Source organism: Tyto alba, unplaced genomic scaffold (genome assembly GCF_018691265.1).
Source record: "Tyto alba isolate M040663 unplaced genomic scaffold, T.alba_DEE_v4.0 Super-Scaffold_27, whole genome shotgun sequence".
In the NCBI taxonomy this organism is placed as follows: Eukaryota; Metazoa; Chordata; class Aves; order Strigiformes; family Tytonidae; genus Tyto; species Tyto alba.
The window spans coordinates 23,999,860-24,019,606 of record NW_024881301.1 but is presented as its reverse complement, the minus strand read 5'-3'; the positions used below and the strand labels follow the sequence as shown (position 1 = coordinate 24,019,606).

At 37.8% G+C, this 19,747-nt stretch overlaps 1 protein-coding gene across 1 annotated transcript in view; it reads left to right on the top strand.

Annotated features, from left to right (window-relative positions):
* GABBR2 (gamma-aminobutyric acid type B receptor subunit 2) overlaps positions 1-19,747 on the top strand; it is a 484,167-nt gene that overhangs the window by 269,333 nt on the left and 195,087 nt on the right. The window contains exon 8 of the mRNA XM_042798101.1: positions 7,557-7,617. Coding sequence (XP_042654035.1) covers positions 7,557-7,617 — 61 coding nt within the window. The remainder of the gene's footprint in view (positions 1-7,556; positions 7,618-19,747) is intronic.

Below are 19,747 nucleotides of genomic sequence, written 5' to 3'. Positions count from 1 at the left end.
CTCCATCAATTTATCTTCCATTTTTCCTGCTTTCCGTCTCCAAAACCCATGTTTTCATGTTTGGGAAACTTACTCATTTGTGAGTATATTTTTCAAGCATTAATCCTGTGCTGAAGACAGATATTTAATGCTTAGAAATTTTTTCTTGTTGTTTTATGCCTGCTCTGTCACAGCTAAAACACAAGTATCTGTTTAGATGAGAATGGTGGTTTTGCTTCATTTAGAAAATGTTAGCCAAGACCAGATTTTTATCTGTGCTTCACACCTGCTCTTTGAGCTGCTTTGCTGCCGATGCTCTCCAGTCACCAGTTTTCAGTTACTCAAATCTTTTAGAAAATGTCATAAGACAGAAAATAGTCAGGGAAAAGAAATCCCTTTGGATCATAAAGTATTTCAAATTTAAATCTTCAATCTTGAAAATTTTGACATAAACATCTTTTCTAAAAAAATATTTTCAAGGCTTGAAAAGCAGCAGTCACCAGGACTGCTTTGATCAAATGTTCTGGAAACATTTTATCCACAGCAGTCTAAGGATATATAATCATGGATTCAAGACCATTGTTGATTTTATGGAGCATTTAAATTTTCACCACTCTCTGCCTTCTGCTCTCCTGTCACTGTTCCAAAGGTGACAATTACCTCTTTATCCCACAGGGGCTGACAACTTTATTTCTGTCTCCCTAGTATTCTCTCGTTCACTGTGCTTACGTCTCCTGTGCTTAGCTCTTTGTCTTCTGCTAATTGAGTGATGTAACTAGGTTGAAACCAAAAGAGTTGTGCACAAGCTGCCCTCAGCTGGAAGTTTGCTGTTCTGTTTCAGAAGTGAGGTTAGACTTGGAGAGCTTAAAAGCTGATTGGCTTACTCTCATCTATATAATTTCCTTTTTCTATATTCCCTTTTTCTATAAACACTGCTGTCTCAGGTGTGATGTCTGGAGGGTGGAAGAGCTTATGTAGCTCTTCGCCACCTAGAAGTTGCAAAGCCAAGATCCACAGAATGCCAGCTTGCTGGTTTGTCCGTGTCAGGGAAGGCATGTCTGTAGCTAAAAGTCCTGCGTGAGTAATTTGAGTGTGTGTTAACACGTGAGTAGTGGGCTGTAACACAGAAAGTTTTCTGAAAGGAGCTGGGACTAATAGCGGGTGTCTTGCCCCCCTCTCTCCAAGCTCTTTCTTCCAGCACCTGCGTCCTTCCAGGACTTCTTTGTGCTGGCTCTGGTTCTGGCACTGGAAAGCGATTCAGAAACAACATCTTCCCCATCTCAACAATACAAAATAAAACAAACAAACAAAAAAAAAATCACTGAATACGTTTTGCTGGTTTAATAGGTCACTACAGCTCACGTAGGGGTCTGATAAATGCTGAGCTATCACCAGGTAGGTGTAGGACTGTGCAGCTAAGAGCAATGTGAGAGGCCAATACCTGCCCTTTGGGTGCTAACAAGCTCTTGTTTGCTGTCCTGTGATGCTTCACCCTCCTTGGCTCCTACTTTTATTGGACTTAGTTCAGTAACGACACTACAGGATCAGAAGTACACTTTGATTTCAGGAGATACCACATAACTTAAAGGGACAGTTTTAATTGTATACTCATTATTCTTTGACAGTAATGCACTGTGTTTTAAATTAAAAATATAACTTCAGTTGCCTTAGTTCTCCCACTGTTTTTCTGGTATTTCTGCATTAATTTGTTTAAATGGTTTACTTTATATTAAATATGTAACTCAAGAACCCCAAAAGTGACCAAGTTAACTTATTTTTGGAAAAAATACTGATGATTACTTTTGGATCAGTTTTGACTTTGTAGGCTCAGGCATTTCAAGGAAAGCCACTGGAAATAAACACTGCTGTGTGGGAAGATGACTTGCCTATAGACCAGAGTAGCCCACATTCCTGGATAGTCAGGTGGAACTGAGACAGAGCCCTGAGATGTATTGGCCCACTGTAAAATGCTTGGGTGACTCAAGTCCTGTGGCATTTAACTGTCTTGTATCCAGCTGTGATGTGTGTGTCAACATACTCATGATCTCTCCTCTGCTGAAGGAGTATTTGTGTTATTAGTTTAGCTTGAATATATACTCATGACATTTAAAATCAATAGTAAGATACCAAGTATGAGCTGAGTATATAATACAAATCTGAATAAATAAAAAATTGTTTGGTGCTATGTGGGGAAAGACTGTTGGAGAAGGAAGCAAGCATGGTCTAGAGCAGATCTTTTTTGTAGGTATAATACAGAATATCATGGGAATAAACATTATTTATTTATTTATCAATTTACTATATTTGGGGCACAATGTAGAAGAAAATACACAGTAAAAGAAACAATGGTCAAAGTTCAGACCTGGCCCTGGATGAGAGAGCAGTTAAAAATCTTCTAAACTCTGGTTTTATTGACTGTTGAAGAAAGCGAAAAACATGAATTAAAAAATGTATTGGCTATGGATTTTAGTGGATGAGGAATGAAAGAATTCTGACTTTGGCACGAGCCTATGTCCAAAGGTGAATAATAATACTGTCAGTGATAATGCAGAGACACTTCTAATAAATGCTAGTGCTCCATAGCTCCAAAAAAGCTTAATGACATGTTCATGATATAGCAAAGATAACCACTTTTTATCCACCAGAAAAAAGAAATAAAGTATAATAAACAGCTGCTTCCAAGTGTAGACAAATGACTAACTGCTATAAAGACAGGGGAAGCCCCATGAGTCTATGATAAAGCTAATGTTGGCTAATATTTTGTGAGTGAGAATGGATAATTGTTGTGGACTTCTTATTCTGCCCACAAATAAAAAACTCATGGCTTAAGCATCATCAATTCAAGAAAAAAAAGGTGAAGATTGTACATGCAGGAGGGATGGAGACAGGTTTTTTAGTAATGAGATGAAATGCAGTTATGCTGTATAACAAAGTACATGTGAGTAGGACGAAAATCAATGTGAGGCTTGTAAAACAGAGCACATTGAAGAAAACTATATGCAGAAGAAACAGGAAGATGATGTCCTTGTATGTGGCTATTGTGAGATAGACACTGTTGAAATGTTTGGTCCAGTTCTAGTTCATTTGTAAAGGACATTAAAGCACTGTAGCTTTGGAAAAAAATAAAAGCCAAACAACAAACAATTACAGGGAAAGCAGCGGAACTCAGGGATGTATCTTAAAAAAAAACAAAACAAAACAAAAAAAAATCCCAACACCACCACCCCCCAATAAAAAATAACAAAAAAAAAAAAAGTCAAAAAACCCCCAACAAACAGAAACCTAAAAATCCCACAACATAAGCTTCTATATTTCTATTGTCCAAGCCACCTAACTTGCAATGTGAAACTAGTATTGTTTTCCCTTATGGGGTGGTTGTCCAATTAGAAAAACTAAGTACAGCTGTGTAAGGCTGCATTATGAGTTACAGAGCTGCAATGGATCCCAAATACAGGTTATTGGGATGCTGTGTGCAGCAGTGCCTGTACATACCAGCAGCAACATCCAGGGGTACCATGCTGTGCCAGACTGAGCTCATCAAGCTTCTCTTCTACATTGCTTTCTACTGGACTCCGAGCCACACACTTTCTATTTCCTTCCCATCAACTTTTCAAGGGTAGTTGTTGATGTGAAGGTGCCTGTCCACAGCTTAAAGTTGGGCAGATCATTTATAGAATTGGTATTTACTCCAGCATCGCTTTTGCAACTGTGAAAGAAAGAAAGAAAAAAAAATCTGTAGATGTTAGATTGAAGAAATTAAAACGGGCACCAAGAAATCAGTGTGGTTTCTATTGGTCTCCATTGGGATGATCTGTGTGTAATGAAGATGAAAGCTTTATCAATTAACTGTTTTAATATATAGTAAAATACATGCTTATATTGAAGTGTAAGTAATTCACTTGTACAGTTGATTTAAATGTTTATTAAGGACAGAGATCATATTTTACATCTCTTGAAGTAAAGTAATTACCTGACTGGGAAATATTGTTTGAAGCCTGATGATCGTGTTCTGAAGAAGTTAGTATTAAGATTACTTCTATTATTTTCTTTAAAACAGTACTTCTTATCAATGCAATCACTGATTCTTTTGCTAATAAGTATCTAAATATGCCTATGCAATGTCACTAAAACACAATGGAAGGTAAAAAAGTATTTCGTCTGTTATATTCACATGGATTTCTTAAGATCTAGGTTTTATGGTGGATCACACTGTAAGCTGCAGTCTGTACTGGCACCTGTGCTGAAGTATGTGGTGAGGTAAAAATAAAGGATGAAATAGTACTAAGATTGGCATTTGTAATGTCAGAGCTTAATGTGCATATTAGTATTATCTATTATTCAAACATCCACTACTTTAAATAAAGAAAAAACAATAACTTATGACTGTCAAGTCTAAAGTAGATAACTCTCTAGATGAATCTCATGGTGTGCTACCTCGGTGTCAAAGAAATGACTTGATGTGAGCCATAGAACATCATCAGATTATAACTCACTTCTCATGACATAAATCAGCACATTGTTTCTACAAAACAGATTTCTGAAACACTAGTTGACTTATTTCTTACTGGCATTGCTGTAAGCTTATAAAATTAAATACTACAACATTTTATTAAATATTTATATCACTTTTTTTTTTTTACCCCAAATGCAATTGTCTTATTTTTCATAAAATAGCGGTGAAAGTACAGAGCAATGGGTGACTCTCATGAGTTTTCTTCCTATTCCTGTTTTAAGAAATGAAGGTATTGCTATTTATACAATTTTTCAGTGTTCATTAGGAGCCCTCCTTTCTGCCTCATCGACAGAACCAAATACTGCAGGAGCAACACCATGTCCGTGTCTGCTGGGGCTGCCTAAAGCCCCATTAAAAATCTAGGAATGTTTCCTCATGCAGCACACAGGAATTTTAGAGTCTTAAGGCTTTTAAGGTACTTGCTGTAGCTACTTGTCACATATTATTATGAAGCAGCATGTTCCTGAGGAGCAAAGAACCAAGTAGTATCTGCAGCTGCAGATGCAGTTTTGATGCCTGGGTAATAAATATATACTGTCATCATCATGGATTGTGCTAGAGATTCCTGCTTTGAGGCTTCTTGCTGATACATTTCTTCTTGATTTTACCTTTGTAAAACAGATTTATTCATTGGATTACACATGGAATAAATAGCCAATTTCAATTTCTCAAAATTGCCTTTTTTTTCCTGTTAGTATCTGTGTAACATACAGACTCTGTGGTTTGTGAACAATACCCAAGATAGTCAGACCTCATAAAATAGTATTTAGAAATTGTTATTCCTTATAATAACCCATTTGACTTTTTAGCATTTTCCAGAATATTTAATGAAAGTAAAACACTGTGATTGAATAATTTTGCAGATAACAAGGACATTTTCACATTTGTTCCATAACTCTTTAATCACCATTATCCATACCTTTATTTACCAGTATAAGCCACAAATTTTAGCAAAGGGAAGTTGATAAAAACAAATATTTCTAAATCTATAACTCTGTTTATATTTTTTTTATCCAAACTTTTACATTTATTCTGAATATTCAGACTTGATTTGTGTTACGTTGATGGTTTCAGAACATGTCGATAAGGATGTATGTATTTATCTCTCTAGTCAGTAGATGCATATGGTGTATGTCTTTCCTACAGAATGATGAAAATGCAGGTGATTTTACAAGAAGCAACGATAATATTGCAAACCAGTTGCACTTGGAATCTATAAAATTTCATGAGCTAGTATATTATAGTATCAATACCAGATGACAATCATAGATGACTGTCATCGTAGATGATAGCAGTGATGCTTGCTGTTTATCTATAATAGCACTTTAGTAGACTACAACTTACAGTCCTATTAACTTGTTATAAAAGAATAAGAGGAAACAGTTAAAGTAAAAGGCAGTAAACTTAAAATCAGATGAAAAAGTAATTTTTCCACAGAGTGAAAAATTTAACTACAGAATTCTCCAACATGGGTCACAGAACAAAGAATTTAGCAAGGTTAAGACTGGATTGACCATGGATATACGTCTGAAATAAGTGACACGTGCATAGCATCTTTACAAACCTTTACTATTTTCTACTATATTTTACTTAAACCAAGTAGCCACTTAAACCAAGTAGCCAAATGCATTATGGTTATGTTCAAACAAATGAAGGGTTATTAAAAACTACTTTTCCAAACTAAAGGAGATCTGGATGAAGGTTGCTAAGGTACACACATAAATCTGCCTGCTAATGTTTTATGTTCTCTGCTGGAGCTGTGTTAGTAGCCACTGAATGAGACTTGGCTCAACTGGATTTCAGTGGGAGCAGCTCCTGTGTCCTTCTGCAGCTGTTGCCAGAAACTCTCCCCTTCACAGTGTTAATTTCTCTTACTCTCTTTTTGTCACAGATTGGGTCTTTTGGCTTTTAAGGGTTAGTACAAGGTAGCTTACACTTGTTGAAGGGTGTTGTCTTCTATTTATCAATGGAAAATGGCGTTTTGTGGCTTGCAGGAAATGTGGGGTGGGTACGCTGTACCACACATCTGTTGTACGGTTCCTGCAGGGAGCTGATTTCAGTAAGTCAGATGCTTGCTTTCAGTGCATCCCCTTAGCGAACAGACAGGGTTATCCAAAAAGGGGCTGGCTTGCACAGAGAAATATATTGTAGCCTTACATGCTTATCATTTGGTTTTTCTTACCCTAATGTCTGCTAAACCAAAGATTAATGGAGATGATAATAAAAAAACAAACTGAGCATGCAGTAAAACAGCAATCTGTATTGACAGCACTCAGCACTCCACTGCAGGTTCAAAATATTAAAAGTACTTCTTAGCATAAATGCATGAAAACATCTTCTTTTATACTCAATTATGAAATAGCTGAAGTAAGGAGGAAACTTAATAAGAACTTTTCTTAATTTAAGTTGGAAAGATGGGATGAAAGATGGGTGTAATTTGCTAGGAACATGTAAGGAGGTTTCAGTGTTATGTGATCATTATTTTGAGCAGTAACAGTGTGTAGCACAACAAAGGGCAGCACTGACTTAAAGGCAATACGTTTAAAAAGAATGCTAGGACACACATGTTTTTGTAGTATAAAACCAAGCAACAAGAGCTACTCATATCCATAATTGAGTAGGATAGGTATATAAGATAAGATATAAGTAGGTTATAGAGCCATTTGGAGGACCGTATCATAAATGAAATGGAGAATGATTTTCTTGTGTGGTCTTTGATAGCTCTTACATATACTTGATAAAAACAGCCACACAGGGAAAATCAATTGTTTGCATATCCCTTGTCATCTGAGATTCGGTAAGTTACCGGCTTTTTTGTACCTCCATTTCCATCCATGAAAAGTGGGTGATAACACTGGTCAGCTTTCTAAGGCTATTGAAATCTGTGGAAGAAAGCTTTAAGGAGGTGTTATTGAGTTATTTTAACCTCGGTTGAATCTGCTATTTTAAAAGTTTAAACCTTGCTTGGGTCATTTTAATAGTGAATGGAAAATAATTGCAGTATAATGAAACTATATTATGAGATATTTATAAAGCTTTTAAGGTATTTATTTATTTTATTTAGGGTCAAGTTGTTTTCAGAAATGGAGAGAGGATGGGAACCATCAAATTTACGCAATTTCAAGGTAGGTTGCAAACATTTTCATTTTTATTATAATTATGTATGCCATTTCAAACTTATGTGTCAGTTGCATTTGTTTCAGGCTGTTTTAACTATGTGCAATTATTTTGAAATGAGACTGCTTGGAAGATGCAGCAAGATACTTAGAAAGTTTTGTTACCTGTTTAAAATACTGTGATTTGAACCCTGACCGCTCTGAGGTATTCCCAGATATTTCCCAGAATTTTTCTGGAAGTAAATCCACATACTTATAGAAACTACTGATCTATAACAGCCAACAGCTGTTGGAAAAACTCTACTAATCAGCTGAGCATCCACTTCTTAATAAAGTTGTTTCTGAAAACCAAATCTTCATAGGAATCTAGAGAGGATTTTTTCTTTTGAGCTCTTTCACGTTAGTGTTTGTGCTCTCTGAAGACTCACTTTTGACATTCTGCAACTGCTTGCTAAAAGTTGCTTCAGGAGTCAGTCCCCCAGTGTGCAGAGGATACGAACGGCTGACCCCATCCCTTGGAGGCAACACTCTCTGCAGTGCTAAGCCTGCTGCATCCTCGCAGCCTGGGCTGCTTCTCCAGAGAATGATCTCAGCAGCAGAAACCACAAATGCGGCCAGGGGGATTTGTCAGGGGTCACTGGAAGCCGGGATGAGGTGCTTGCTTGGGAAAGTTTTCTGCAGAAATGGTGATTCACAGAAGGCATATCATAGTTGTTTCTACAGTTTATGGAATGCAATTTGCATGTCATGGTTTGAGCCTGGTCAGCAGCCAACCATCACGCAGCCACTCTCCCTCCCTTCCCCTCCGGCAATGAGAAGGGACAGAGAGCCAGGCTTAGGGTTCAAGATAGGGCTGGGATGGGGAAAAAAATCCCCCTTTATGGTCACGAGCAAAAGGCAGACTCGTTAGGGGAAGAAAAAAAGAACATACATTTATTACAGACACTAATAACACTTAACAGAGTAGGACAGTGAGAAGCATTGACACATCTTGAGAACACCTTCCCCCCACCTCTCCCTTCTGCCCAGGCTCAGCTCTGCTCCTGATATGTCTACCTCCTCCCCCAGCGGCGCAGGGGCAGGGAATGGGGGGTGCAGTCAGTGCTGCCACTTCCTCCACCTTCAGTGGGGGGAGCTTCTGGAACTTGTTCCCCCTGCTCCGTCGTGGTCCCCCTCTCACAGGAGACAGTCCTCCACAAACTTGCTCCAATGTGAGTCCCTCCCACGGGCCACAGCGTTCCCCACAGTGCTTCGGCGTGGGTCACTAACTGTCTCTGACTGGAGTCTCTCCCACGGGCTGCAGCCCTTCCCGAGCTGCTCCGGCGTGGGACACCCCCACATGCTGCAATCCTCCCAGCACTGAATTACAGCAGCGGGGCTACCTTTTCCCACAAGACCCCGGCCTTCTTCAGGCACAGCACCTTGATCAGGCAAGCAGAAGCCACAGGCCAGAAATCAATGTCTGCTCCACCGCAGATCTTCATGGGTGATGGGGGGGGCCGCCCTGCCATCTCCCCACAGGATACAGGGGGGTCTCTGCTCTGGCACACCTCCCCCCTCCTTTCTTCCTCCGTTCCTCCACTGACCTGGGTGTTCACGCAGCTGCAGCAACTCCTCCTCACAAGTCCAACTCCTCCTCACCACGTCCCTTCTTAAATACGTTATCGCAGAGGCGCAGCTGATGGGCTCAATTTCCCAAACAGAAGTGGAGCTGACTTGGAGCTGGGGGAGCTTCAAGAAGCTTCTCACAGGGGACTGCCCCGATAGCCCCCTCCCCTGCTACCAAACAAAAAACCCCACCACTCACTCAACCCAGGACATTGTGGTTTTGTTCCTAGGCTGAGGCAGAGATAAAACTGGAGATGATTGCATTTGGATGGTCCCGTGAGAGCTGTAGTGAGAAAGCTGGCAAGTCTGTTTCAGACAATGCATGAGAAAGAAGCTTGAACTCCCTTTGTCTTCAGATCACTTTAAACATAATCCTGCTGACCAAGTTACAAAGGCTCATCCTTTAAACAGAAATTGTCTGCTGTATGGGCATTATTATTAATGAACAGCAATGCACTCGAGGGGATCTGTTACTCATTCTAATTTACTGAAGCAATCTTTGGGATTGCTCTTGCCTTCACAACTATAACTGATGCTATTAACTCATGTTCCCTGAAGCATTTCTACCCACTAAAACTTTTCAGATATCATCTCATGATAATATAATTTAGAAATTCTTGCTCAGCGCTAATGATAAATATTGATTGTTTCATCTTCTTCCTTCACACCCCCCCCATTTTTTCATAGTAACAGTGTTTACAGCCACATGAAAGAATCATGAAAAAATATTGTACAAAATATTGGCACATTCCCTCTGCGCATTAAGGATGTGATTAGGGATCATGGGCAGGCACAACATGTATCTTCTAAACTAGGCTAGAGGAGCAATAGAAGTGCAGGACAGCTGATTTGGTATAGATTTTTATTTCCAACCATTCAGATTGAGTTTCTTTATAATGTTTTCAGTTTCACATCAGATGCTATTTAATACCAATGGTTTTACCATCAGTTGAAGTACTGTTTGGTCAGTCGGCACATAGGAAACAGCCACCCATTTTATAATTCCTTGCACTTACAAAATTACTATTTCAGAACTGATTCAGGCACATACTTGGGATTTTGATCATCAAACAAAGGTTTCCAGTTAACCTACAGGAAAAAATAACCCAGTCATCCTATGGAGAAATGCAGGAGAAGGGCTGGATTATCTCTCGTGAAAGCAGTAGTCTGTCAACACATCTAAAGCCTGGTCTTAAGTTTTATTTAGTTTCAAGCTAATTTTGGAAATGTAAAGAATGTACAGAAATGTATGAGAAATTGAAATAAGAAACAGTAAAACAACATAGATGAAAGTAAGCTCTTTTTTTTTTAACTACAAATAATATTCTATTATTTTTTTTTCTGCTCTCTCATTGGTATTGTTTTTATGCAAGACTTTTATATTCAATACTTGTGGTGTAACTGTAGAAATTATTAATTTGTTCAGAATAATTCTTTAGTGGCTAGAAAGCTTTCTGAAACATTCCCATTAACTTTTAATAAATCTTGGACTATTGGGGAAGTTCCTAATAATGGAAAGAAGTTAATTAAGTCCTGTACTAAAAATGGTAAATGGTCTTTCCCTTTGTAGTTATAGCTGTTAGGTGTTATCAAGCTTGAGACAGGTATACAACTCATTCATTAAACCTTTTTTTTTAGAATAGAATTCAAATCATGATGATTTATAGGGAAAAAAAAAAAAAAAAGACCACATCAAAGATGTCTTGTAAATGCTTTTATGAGATTAATTGTGAGTATAGCATATATTCAATGCATCAGTACCTTATTACCCAAACATAATATTTGGGAATCATTAGTTTTAGTGTTCTATACCTTAACAGTGATTTCTTCATCTACGCTAGTTTATAGTTTTGTTAATAATTTGAATGAAAACACACATATATCACAATTAATTTAGTGCATAAAAATAAAACAGGTAAATAGGTATTTATATATCAGAACTAGAATTCCTTGGCCAAAAACACTGTTTCTCATTTGCCAGGGCAGAAAATCAGCTGGGTAGACCCAGCAGCTTCATTTTATGTTCTTTGCTGGAAACTTTTGTGTAAAAGAGACTATCTGCAAACATTTTGGCTATGGAAAAAGCAGACTGTGGTGTCTGCCAGAGGCAAGGGAAAACCAGCTTTGTGAGGGTTCAGAGGGTAACTGCAGTATGCCTGACACGTTGTGATGAAATTTTGAATAGCGGGTTTAATTTTGAATCTGGATATAGTTTTTTTTTCCCAAACTCAACGCTAGTCATGTCTCTTTCAGCTTCTGTGCAGCCTGTTAGTTTTGCAAGTGGTCAAACAGATGGTGCCAGAGATAGCTGTGACCAAACTGCTTACCGCTTTAGAGATCATGAATACCACACAGGAATGATTTAGTATGCAGCAGAGGATACAAAGCACATGTAATAGCATTTTCTTCCCCTACCTTACTGGCAAATAAAGAGCAGTCTGTCAGTTTAGCTGAAATATCCAAGTGATGTTTGTAGCTGGCATCCTTCCGAATGAATGGCATTTTTTCCACGGGTGCAATTAAGGACTATTCTCATTGTCAAGCATGTAGTTGAAGTAGATGGCCAAAATCTTTTGGCTATTGAGAGCTGAAAGAGGGTCCTGGCAACTGTTGTGTGCATATCAAGGAGCAGGGAGGGCAGCAACAAAACTGAGATTGTAGATTGCTGTGATACAGGAGGCTGCAAGAACAGATACATGCCTGTCCCTCGAAGTGTTTTACTTTGGCAGATCTTTTCTGATTAATCTGACTAGAGCCTAAAAGGTACCTTGCTCTCAGTCATATTCCTATATCTGTCAGGCATTAGAGAAAACTTGAGACTTCTGTGCTGGAATAGGTTAAAAAGGAAAATTAAAGCTGAATTGTAAACAAATACCATTGCAATGCGCATAAGTCATGCTTCTTGTAAGGAAAAAAAGGTCTGTGGTATTGTGTATTGAGAAATGTTGAAGAAAGTGGGTGGTTATCTGCTGTGTCATTCTGGGAAGAATTTAACAGTTTCAACTCACTTAACCGGATAATACGATACGACATTTGTTAGTGTTGAAGGCTGATCTGGGTACTAGGCAAGAGTGCGAGCGTGGCTTGTCAAGTGTGACACCATTGGTCTTCTTAGAAAAGGCCTTACTGAATTTCTGCAGTAAAAGCCCCAGATATTCTCTGAGTTTAATCAACAGAAATAGACAAAGAAATGTCTACTCTATGGTCAAGGGCAAGGTACACATGAATCCAGGATTGTTTTCTTGGAACCTCAGTTCATCTACTTAATTCTGACTTGTTTGCTATCCACGACTGCCTCAATGAAGGAGACATTAACAATTCTTCAGAATCACCTACAGATACAACAGCTTGTTCTCCAGGGGCATCAATCCAACCCTGAAAAAGTTGCCTTCCATTACTCTAAATACAATCCAGCAGACTCGTAACTACTTTCGGTTCTTCCATTCATAAGGGTTCATATAAATAGTGAAACTATTGGCTTTGAATATTTTTTCATATTTAACATTTGTCGAGTATATACCCACAAAACCAATTTGTGGCTTTTCTTTCTCTGAAAATGTTGAAGGAGTATAATACAATAAATAGAAAATATTTAGTGACAACTCTGAAAACTCAAAATTGAAATATATATCTTGAATCTGTGATATCAAATATCCAGAATCAGTGGATTCAGATTTCTATGCTTCTGCAGCATATTTACAAAGTGAGAATAAAATCTCCTTATAAATACTATTTTTTTTTCAGAGATTGATGAGTACCTTTGAATAGCCAGATATGAATTTAGAGGAAAAGTAAAGAAGTACAGAATTCTGTTGGCTGAGCAGAACTTGAATAGTGAACAATAAATAATCACTAGTGTCATGTAATGACAATAAAGATGTAAAACAAACTGTTTATTCTGGGCAGCTGGATTCTTCTGGAAAAATATCACTCTGTCATCAAAGACTATAATTTTGCATGCAAAAAAATTAATTCATTAAGGAGTCCAAAAACTTACTTCTGACACATCCTAACTGGAGTACTTGACTGTGGTCACAAAAATGTGTGTTTGGTAGACTTCTTGGTGTACCATAGCCACTCCATTTTATCTGCATATGAGTAGTGTACTGTAGTTAGACTGTAGCCATTCATATATTAGTGATGACTGTTTTTTTTTAGCTTAATGATCAACTCATCCCGTCGAATGAAGTCTCTTAAACAGTATACCCATAGTGGTTTGTAGCAGTTTTTCATCACACCACATGCATGAAACCCCACCCCCCATCCTGCCCTGAACCTGCTTTTTCAGCCCCAGAGCAGTTAGTGGTGACAATGTGGAACCTTTAATAGGTCTCTCCCAATTGAAATCCCCCCTAAATAATAGTTTTCTACATGCTATGAGATGTTTCAATACTAATTCATCCTGGTACTCTGTACTGTGGTATACAAAAACCCACTGGTGCTATCTTGTCTTATAGCTTGTCATTTGGAATTCTGATTCAACAAATATTTTAGGCATTGCATTTCAGTCAGACTAACTCTGCAGAGTGCCACTTCCCTCTTTTGTTGGCATGACATTTTCTTAAGCATTTTGGGATAGTATCATCTATATGAAACTACAAGGTGTCCACAAAATTTAGTTTTAGAGTCCCATTTCAATTAAAAGAATAGCCTCCTTATATGGAGAGAAGCACCAAGTAGAGTCCTGAAAGGGTGTCCCTTGAATCTGGAGTCACTGAATATTGTCGTGTGCTGATTAAGAAGATGAACTAGAATGTGTAATTAACAAATGTACAATGGTCTCCGAGGGAGCCAGCAAGCACAAGTGGGACTAGACAAGGATTCAAGAAGATATTAACAAATTGAAGAAGTAATCAGGAAACAACACAATACAGTTTATTTAGGTCAACTGCATGGTGCTACATTGGGAATAAACTGCTGCACAAATACAAAATGGGGAACAATTCACCAGGCCATATTTATAAATAAGAGGAGCTAGGGGTTACAGATGGTCACAGGCTGAACATGAATAAGCAAAAACATGAAGAGGTAAAAAAAGAAAATTCTGTTCTGGGATGTATAAATAATAGCATCCTTTAAATCTACCCAGTGCCAAAACGCTACAGCTGACTACTATGTCCAGTGCTGATTTAAGGAAAATTTGTAAAGATGACAGTAAATTAAAAACATATCTCATTACGAAAAGCAAAGTATCTAGGCTGCTTAGAGAAGATGGTTGAAATACGTGACAATTGCTGCTAAAACGTTTGCTTGTATTGCCCTCAACAGCTGGCTGAGAAGTAGGGGTTTTAAATAGTAGCAATGAATATTTGAACCAAATATTAGGAAAAACCTTCTAGTCAAAAGGGTTTTTAAACTTTGGAAGGTGCGTAAAATTGCTGCCTCTGGAAGTTTTGAAGAACAAGCTCAACAGAGCTTTGAAGTGGTGTAGATGCATTTATTTTCCCTTGAGACAAACAGATGATTTATTAAATCATGAGGTCTCTGTTAGGCCAGCTGTATTTAATCTTAAGTTATTGCTTCTATGCAGTGTCTGTTACATGATTCTGCCACTGTTTACAAGTACTTGTCCACAGTATGCTACTAATACCATTTGTTGTAGTTCTTTTAGTTGTTTCAAGTAGGAGATGTAGGATAAGCATGAAACCCTAGACTGTTAATTAGGTTGTTTATAAGGAGAAAACAGATTTAGTTGTTCTTCCAACATTGGTTCTATATTTTGTTTTTTTCCCTTAAATCCTATGTATTATTCAAATGTAAGTAATCTTTGAGGCTTGGATCACTCATCCAAGTGAGGATCATAACTACTAATAGATTACAGCCTTTGTCTTCTGGTCTACCAGTCTTGGGTTTTTTCCTATGTTGTACAAGATTTTAGCAGGACAAATAGTGAAAGTCATTATCCAGACGTATGTATAGCCTGGTCATAAATAAAAAGAGATTAAAATTCTAGTTGCCCTCAGGCAGAAAGTGAATTAAAGCTGGGATTTCCCAAGTGTATGATGACTCGTCTACCCATTTATATCTAAATAGGTACTATATGAAAGGAAAGTGCTGCACCTCCCCTTCTGCTCATGCGTTTTAAAAAAGGGACTCCTGGTCACTTGTTGACAGAAAGGGGTGATTCCTTCCCTGCCAACACACACACATACACATACACATTAAAAAAAAAAAGCACTGATAATTAAGAAATCTATCAAGAGATACCATTTACCTCCAGACAACCCCAAATAGAAAACTGAAACTTATCCCTTGTCTGTATACCAAGCAGTAGGTTTTGGAGTGCAGAGATTTTAGTGTTTCAGTTCCTAATGATGGTACACCTGATGACCTGTTTGAATCTGACCATAATTATTTGTGTGTCTAGTGCATGAAAAATTGCAGTATTGGGTCAGATAGCAAGCTCGGTCCAGCTGAGTATCCACTTAGTAATGGATACTGATGGAAGGATATAGCATATGCCAGTTATGGGTATCTGTATCAGAACAGACATATAAAGAATTGGTTTTTCTCTGTTTTACACTCTGAGTTCCCAAAGGCAAGTGTTTTCATGGCTTTTTGAGCTGGAGGGTGTCTTTGGAACATCAGGTTTAACAGTTGCGTGTGGATTTATACTCTACCAATTTGTCATATCTTTCATTAATCCATTTATACATTTGGACTTCAACACATCCAGTGGCAATGACTTCCACAAAATAATTATGCATGTAATGATTATAGCCCTTCCATCTGTTTGTTTGTTTGTTTGCTTGTTTGTTTTAAACCAGCTATCTCACAATTTCTTTGGGCATACCCTGCTTCTTGTACTGTGAGAAGAAATGAATAATTGTGTCTTACCCACTTTCTTCATGTCATTCATGTTTTACAGATCTCTCTTATCAATGACTTTCTTTTAGAAATGCAAGTCCTTGTCACCCATTTAGTTTTTTTACCATGTAAAATCTGCTCTAATAATTTATAGATTCTAATAATTGCCTACCTCTCCTGACAATCTTATTCCCTTTTTGCAAGAGCTTAATGAGAGCCACACATAGCACTGAAACATCCACCTCCATACCTCACACTGCTCAGTGACCTTTCTGTGTTATTTTAACTGCTTTCCCAATATTCTGTTCTACCATATTCATCCTCTCTTTGCCTCTTTGGGCACCAGTGATCACAGCACTGTTGTTTTCAAAGAACCAGCCACAGTAAGTCCAAGATTTCAACCTGGATGCTATTAATTAATTAGTAGCAACCACTATGTATGTATACTTGATATGACTTTTCTCTTCTATGTTATTCTGTACCTTACTAGCACTGAATGTTACCTGTCATTTTATTATCAGTATCTCAGTCACCCTTATACTAGTCCTCTGTCAGATGAAAATATAAAGGAGACTATATATTTATATATTATAGATGTTTTCCCCTTTTATTGTCAGGTTATTTTGGACACAGTCCCTGTTCAATTTCTCTTTTTATTCCATACCTACTAGCAACAGTTTTTTACCCCGAACCAGTTATTCCTCTTGTAATCTATTCTATTGGCATTATTTACTAGCAGTTGGGTTGATTTGTTTGTTTGTTTTGTTTTTATAAATAAACATGGAATAATGTATTGAGATTTGGGTATCTAAGTTGCGCACATATACTGTCAAACTGGAGAAAGGACAGATAAGAGCTACAGAAATTGTTTGGGGTTTTAAGGCATTACTTATAAAGCAAGATTAAGGGGATTAAGTGTGTGGAGTTGCTAGAGTCACCTTATTTGGAACAAGCTGTATTGTGTGGATATAAATTGCAAGACCAGGGAGGACGTGCTGAAAGGGTACGCTGGCAGCAGAGCCGCTGGTTGTCACAGCAGCTTATTTTGTTTTACCTGAGCTAGCTTTAAACTGGCCAACTGGGGCACTGCGAGCAGTGTAGCAACAATAGCATGGAGCAGACTGTAAACTGGAAATCTGCCCAGGGGCAAAATAAGCATTTTGGTAGGTAACCTTTCCTTTGGGAGCACAGATAGGGGAGACCATGGCTTTGCAGCTATCAGCATTCAGTCCAGATAGATTAAGGCTAGCTGGGTACTTCTGTGCCACCCAAAGTTACAGCAGACGTGACAGAGTTGTTGGGAAGAGTTGGGGTCATCATTTCCCCCCAGGCACAAGAGGCGGGCACGTGTGAGGATCAGAGGAGACCTATTTATCGCTATGTGTCTGTGCCTGTGTTTTATAGAGCAGTTCATCCCTTGAGAGTTGGTTTGGACTGTGCAAATAATTATTACTGGGACAAGCACAGACATTATAACTGTAGTTTTTATCGGATTCTACTTTAGTTCATCTGGCCTGCTCTGAGGAAGAAGGTACATACTCATATGAACTGATAAGTCTCTGTCACTATTTTGTGCAAAAAATGTCTTAGGAACTGTCTTAAATACCAAGAAAAAGGACTGAATTTCAAAAGTAACAACAAAGAAAAAAAGTTGGAAAGGAAAATAATTTTACAATAATTATCTCTACAAAAGTTTGAAGTAACCAGCTCCAGAAAGGTAACAGAATTTAGTACCCCACCACAGAAATGGTGTCAGAGAAGGACCTGAAAGAATCGTCAGCTGTGTCCTTCAAAGCTCTCCTACTTTTACTGCAATTTAAAAAATATTTTTTTTTGCAATTGGTATTCAGAATCCTACCTCTACTAGAGTTAGCTTGTTCAGATGTTTCATTTCAGGTGATGTACAATGCTGTCCCACCTTTTCACCACCCAGTCCTCCCTGTCTTTTGAAGAGAGGCAGAGTCTCTCTTGAGGGCTGCTGAGCTGCCCCGGCCTGCTGCTCGCTGCAGAGCTGTGTGCTGGCAAGTCTCTCCCCTCGACATCTTGGAGAGACTCTTTTTTTTCTGGAAGGAGTTGTAATACAGTTTCTAAAGGGGGGGATAAGCAGAGCCAGGTGACTTATGAGAAATCCATCAGATTCTGGTATATACTGTGGGAAAATATTTCATTTGACTTAATTAATAGAGAATGTGGTCTATTGCAATGACATCGTCACTAACCTGTAGTTCAAATATTTCCCCAAGAGATACTAACCCATGAAATAGAACAACTTTAATTCTTAATGAATGGAAAAGAAGAAAATTAAATTTATCTAGGTCACTAAAAGGACACAGATTTATTACTTGATATTACAGCATTTGAACAGACAAAACCAGAGTATTGTTTAGTAGTACACCATGCCAGCATGTAAAGGTTTCTGTAGTTGTAGGCTGGAGATACCGAGGTAAGGTTATAATGCCTGACAGATCTCTAAGTTAATGGATTTTTGTAACAAAGAATACTTGACAAAAATTTCCTTTAGACAACTACTTCTGGGGTGGTAGGCAATATTGTCACAGTGTTAGGAGAAAACAAAGATGACAGGCAGACCTATCATAGGTAAGGGAGATGAACAAGGAACACTTTTTAAAAAACAGTGAAGATGGGTTTGTTCACTGTGTAGGTGACCAAAGGCAGTTTGTGAATTACATGCTGCAGAATTCATACAGGCATTGGTACTAAAACTTTGAGAGCACAAGAACAATATTAATACAGATATTAGCTCCTTATTAAGGGTACAAAAGAACCAAATTGCTTTTCAAATTTACTAGTCTCCCTTTTCTCATCCTAATCAGTTTAGTTTTGTTCTATCATTACAAGTGCTAATTTAATTTCAAGACATAGCTGATCATGCAGTCATTGTATTGGCACCTTGGTTTCTAAGCTGATATTTTAGTTTTTGTGAAAACAATCTGTTTCAGTACATCATCACTGGAATTAATAAATTCTGTAAACATGGTAATAGAAAATGAGCACATGTAATTAATAGATTTAGGAGGAGAAAAGCTTTTGAATTTTTTCTAAATGTCTGACCTTAAGTAACACTCTACAACAGCACAGGTGTCATTTTCTAGCTTGAATCATGTTATTTAAAATAACTATATTAAATTTGTTATACTTGTGATAAGCATCTCTCTGTTTATTTTCAGTGAATCTTGCTGACTTGATTGAACAGAAATTTATCACCCTCCCTTTCAAAAGAAATGAAGCGGGGATGCCAGTTCAGGAAATAGTAGCTTTCCATTTCTTTATTTCCAGTGGCAGTACAGACCCTTTGTAGTCACATAAGCTGACTGAGAGCAAGCTCATTTTTCAGAGTTCCCTCTTGCAGACTCTGGGAGTCAAAAAAAACCCAGATATTTAGAACTTAGGCAAAATATCTTTAAAAATCTTACTATGGACTCTAATGTACCCTCCCCCCCGGAACAAAAGGACTGAGTCATATTTTTCTTACTTTTGAGTTATTGATTCAAAAATTGAAAGCAAAGGAAGAACATGAGTGTAAACTGTTGAGAAGAATGTCTGCTTACAACTCCATCCATCTTGGTATTTGTTATCTTTAACTGGGATACCTGTATAATTTTTTCCTTAAATGATTATGGAGGACAGGGGATGAATTCTTCATAAGTAAATTATTTCATTATATTGATCTAGTATATCTACCTGTAAAGAAGTGATTTCACCA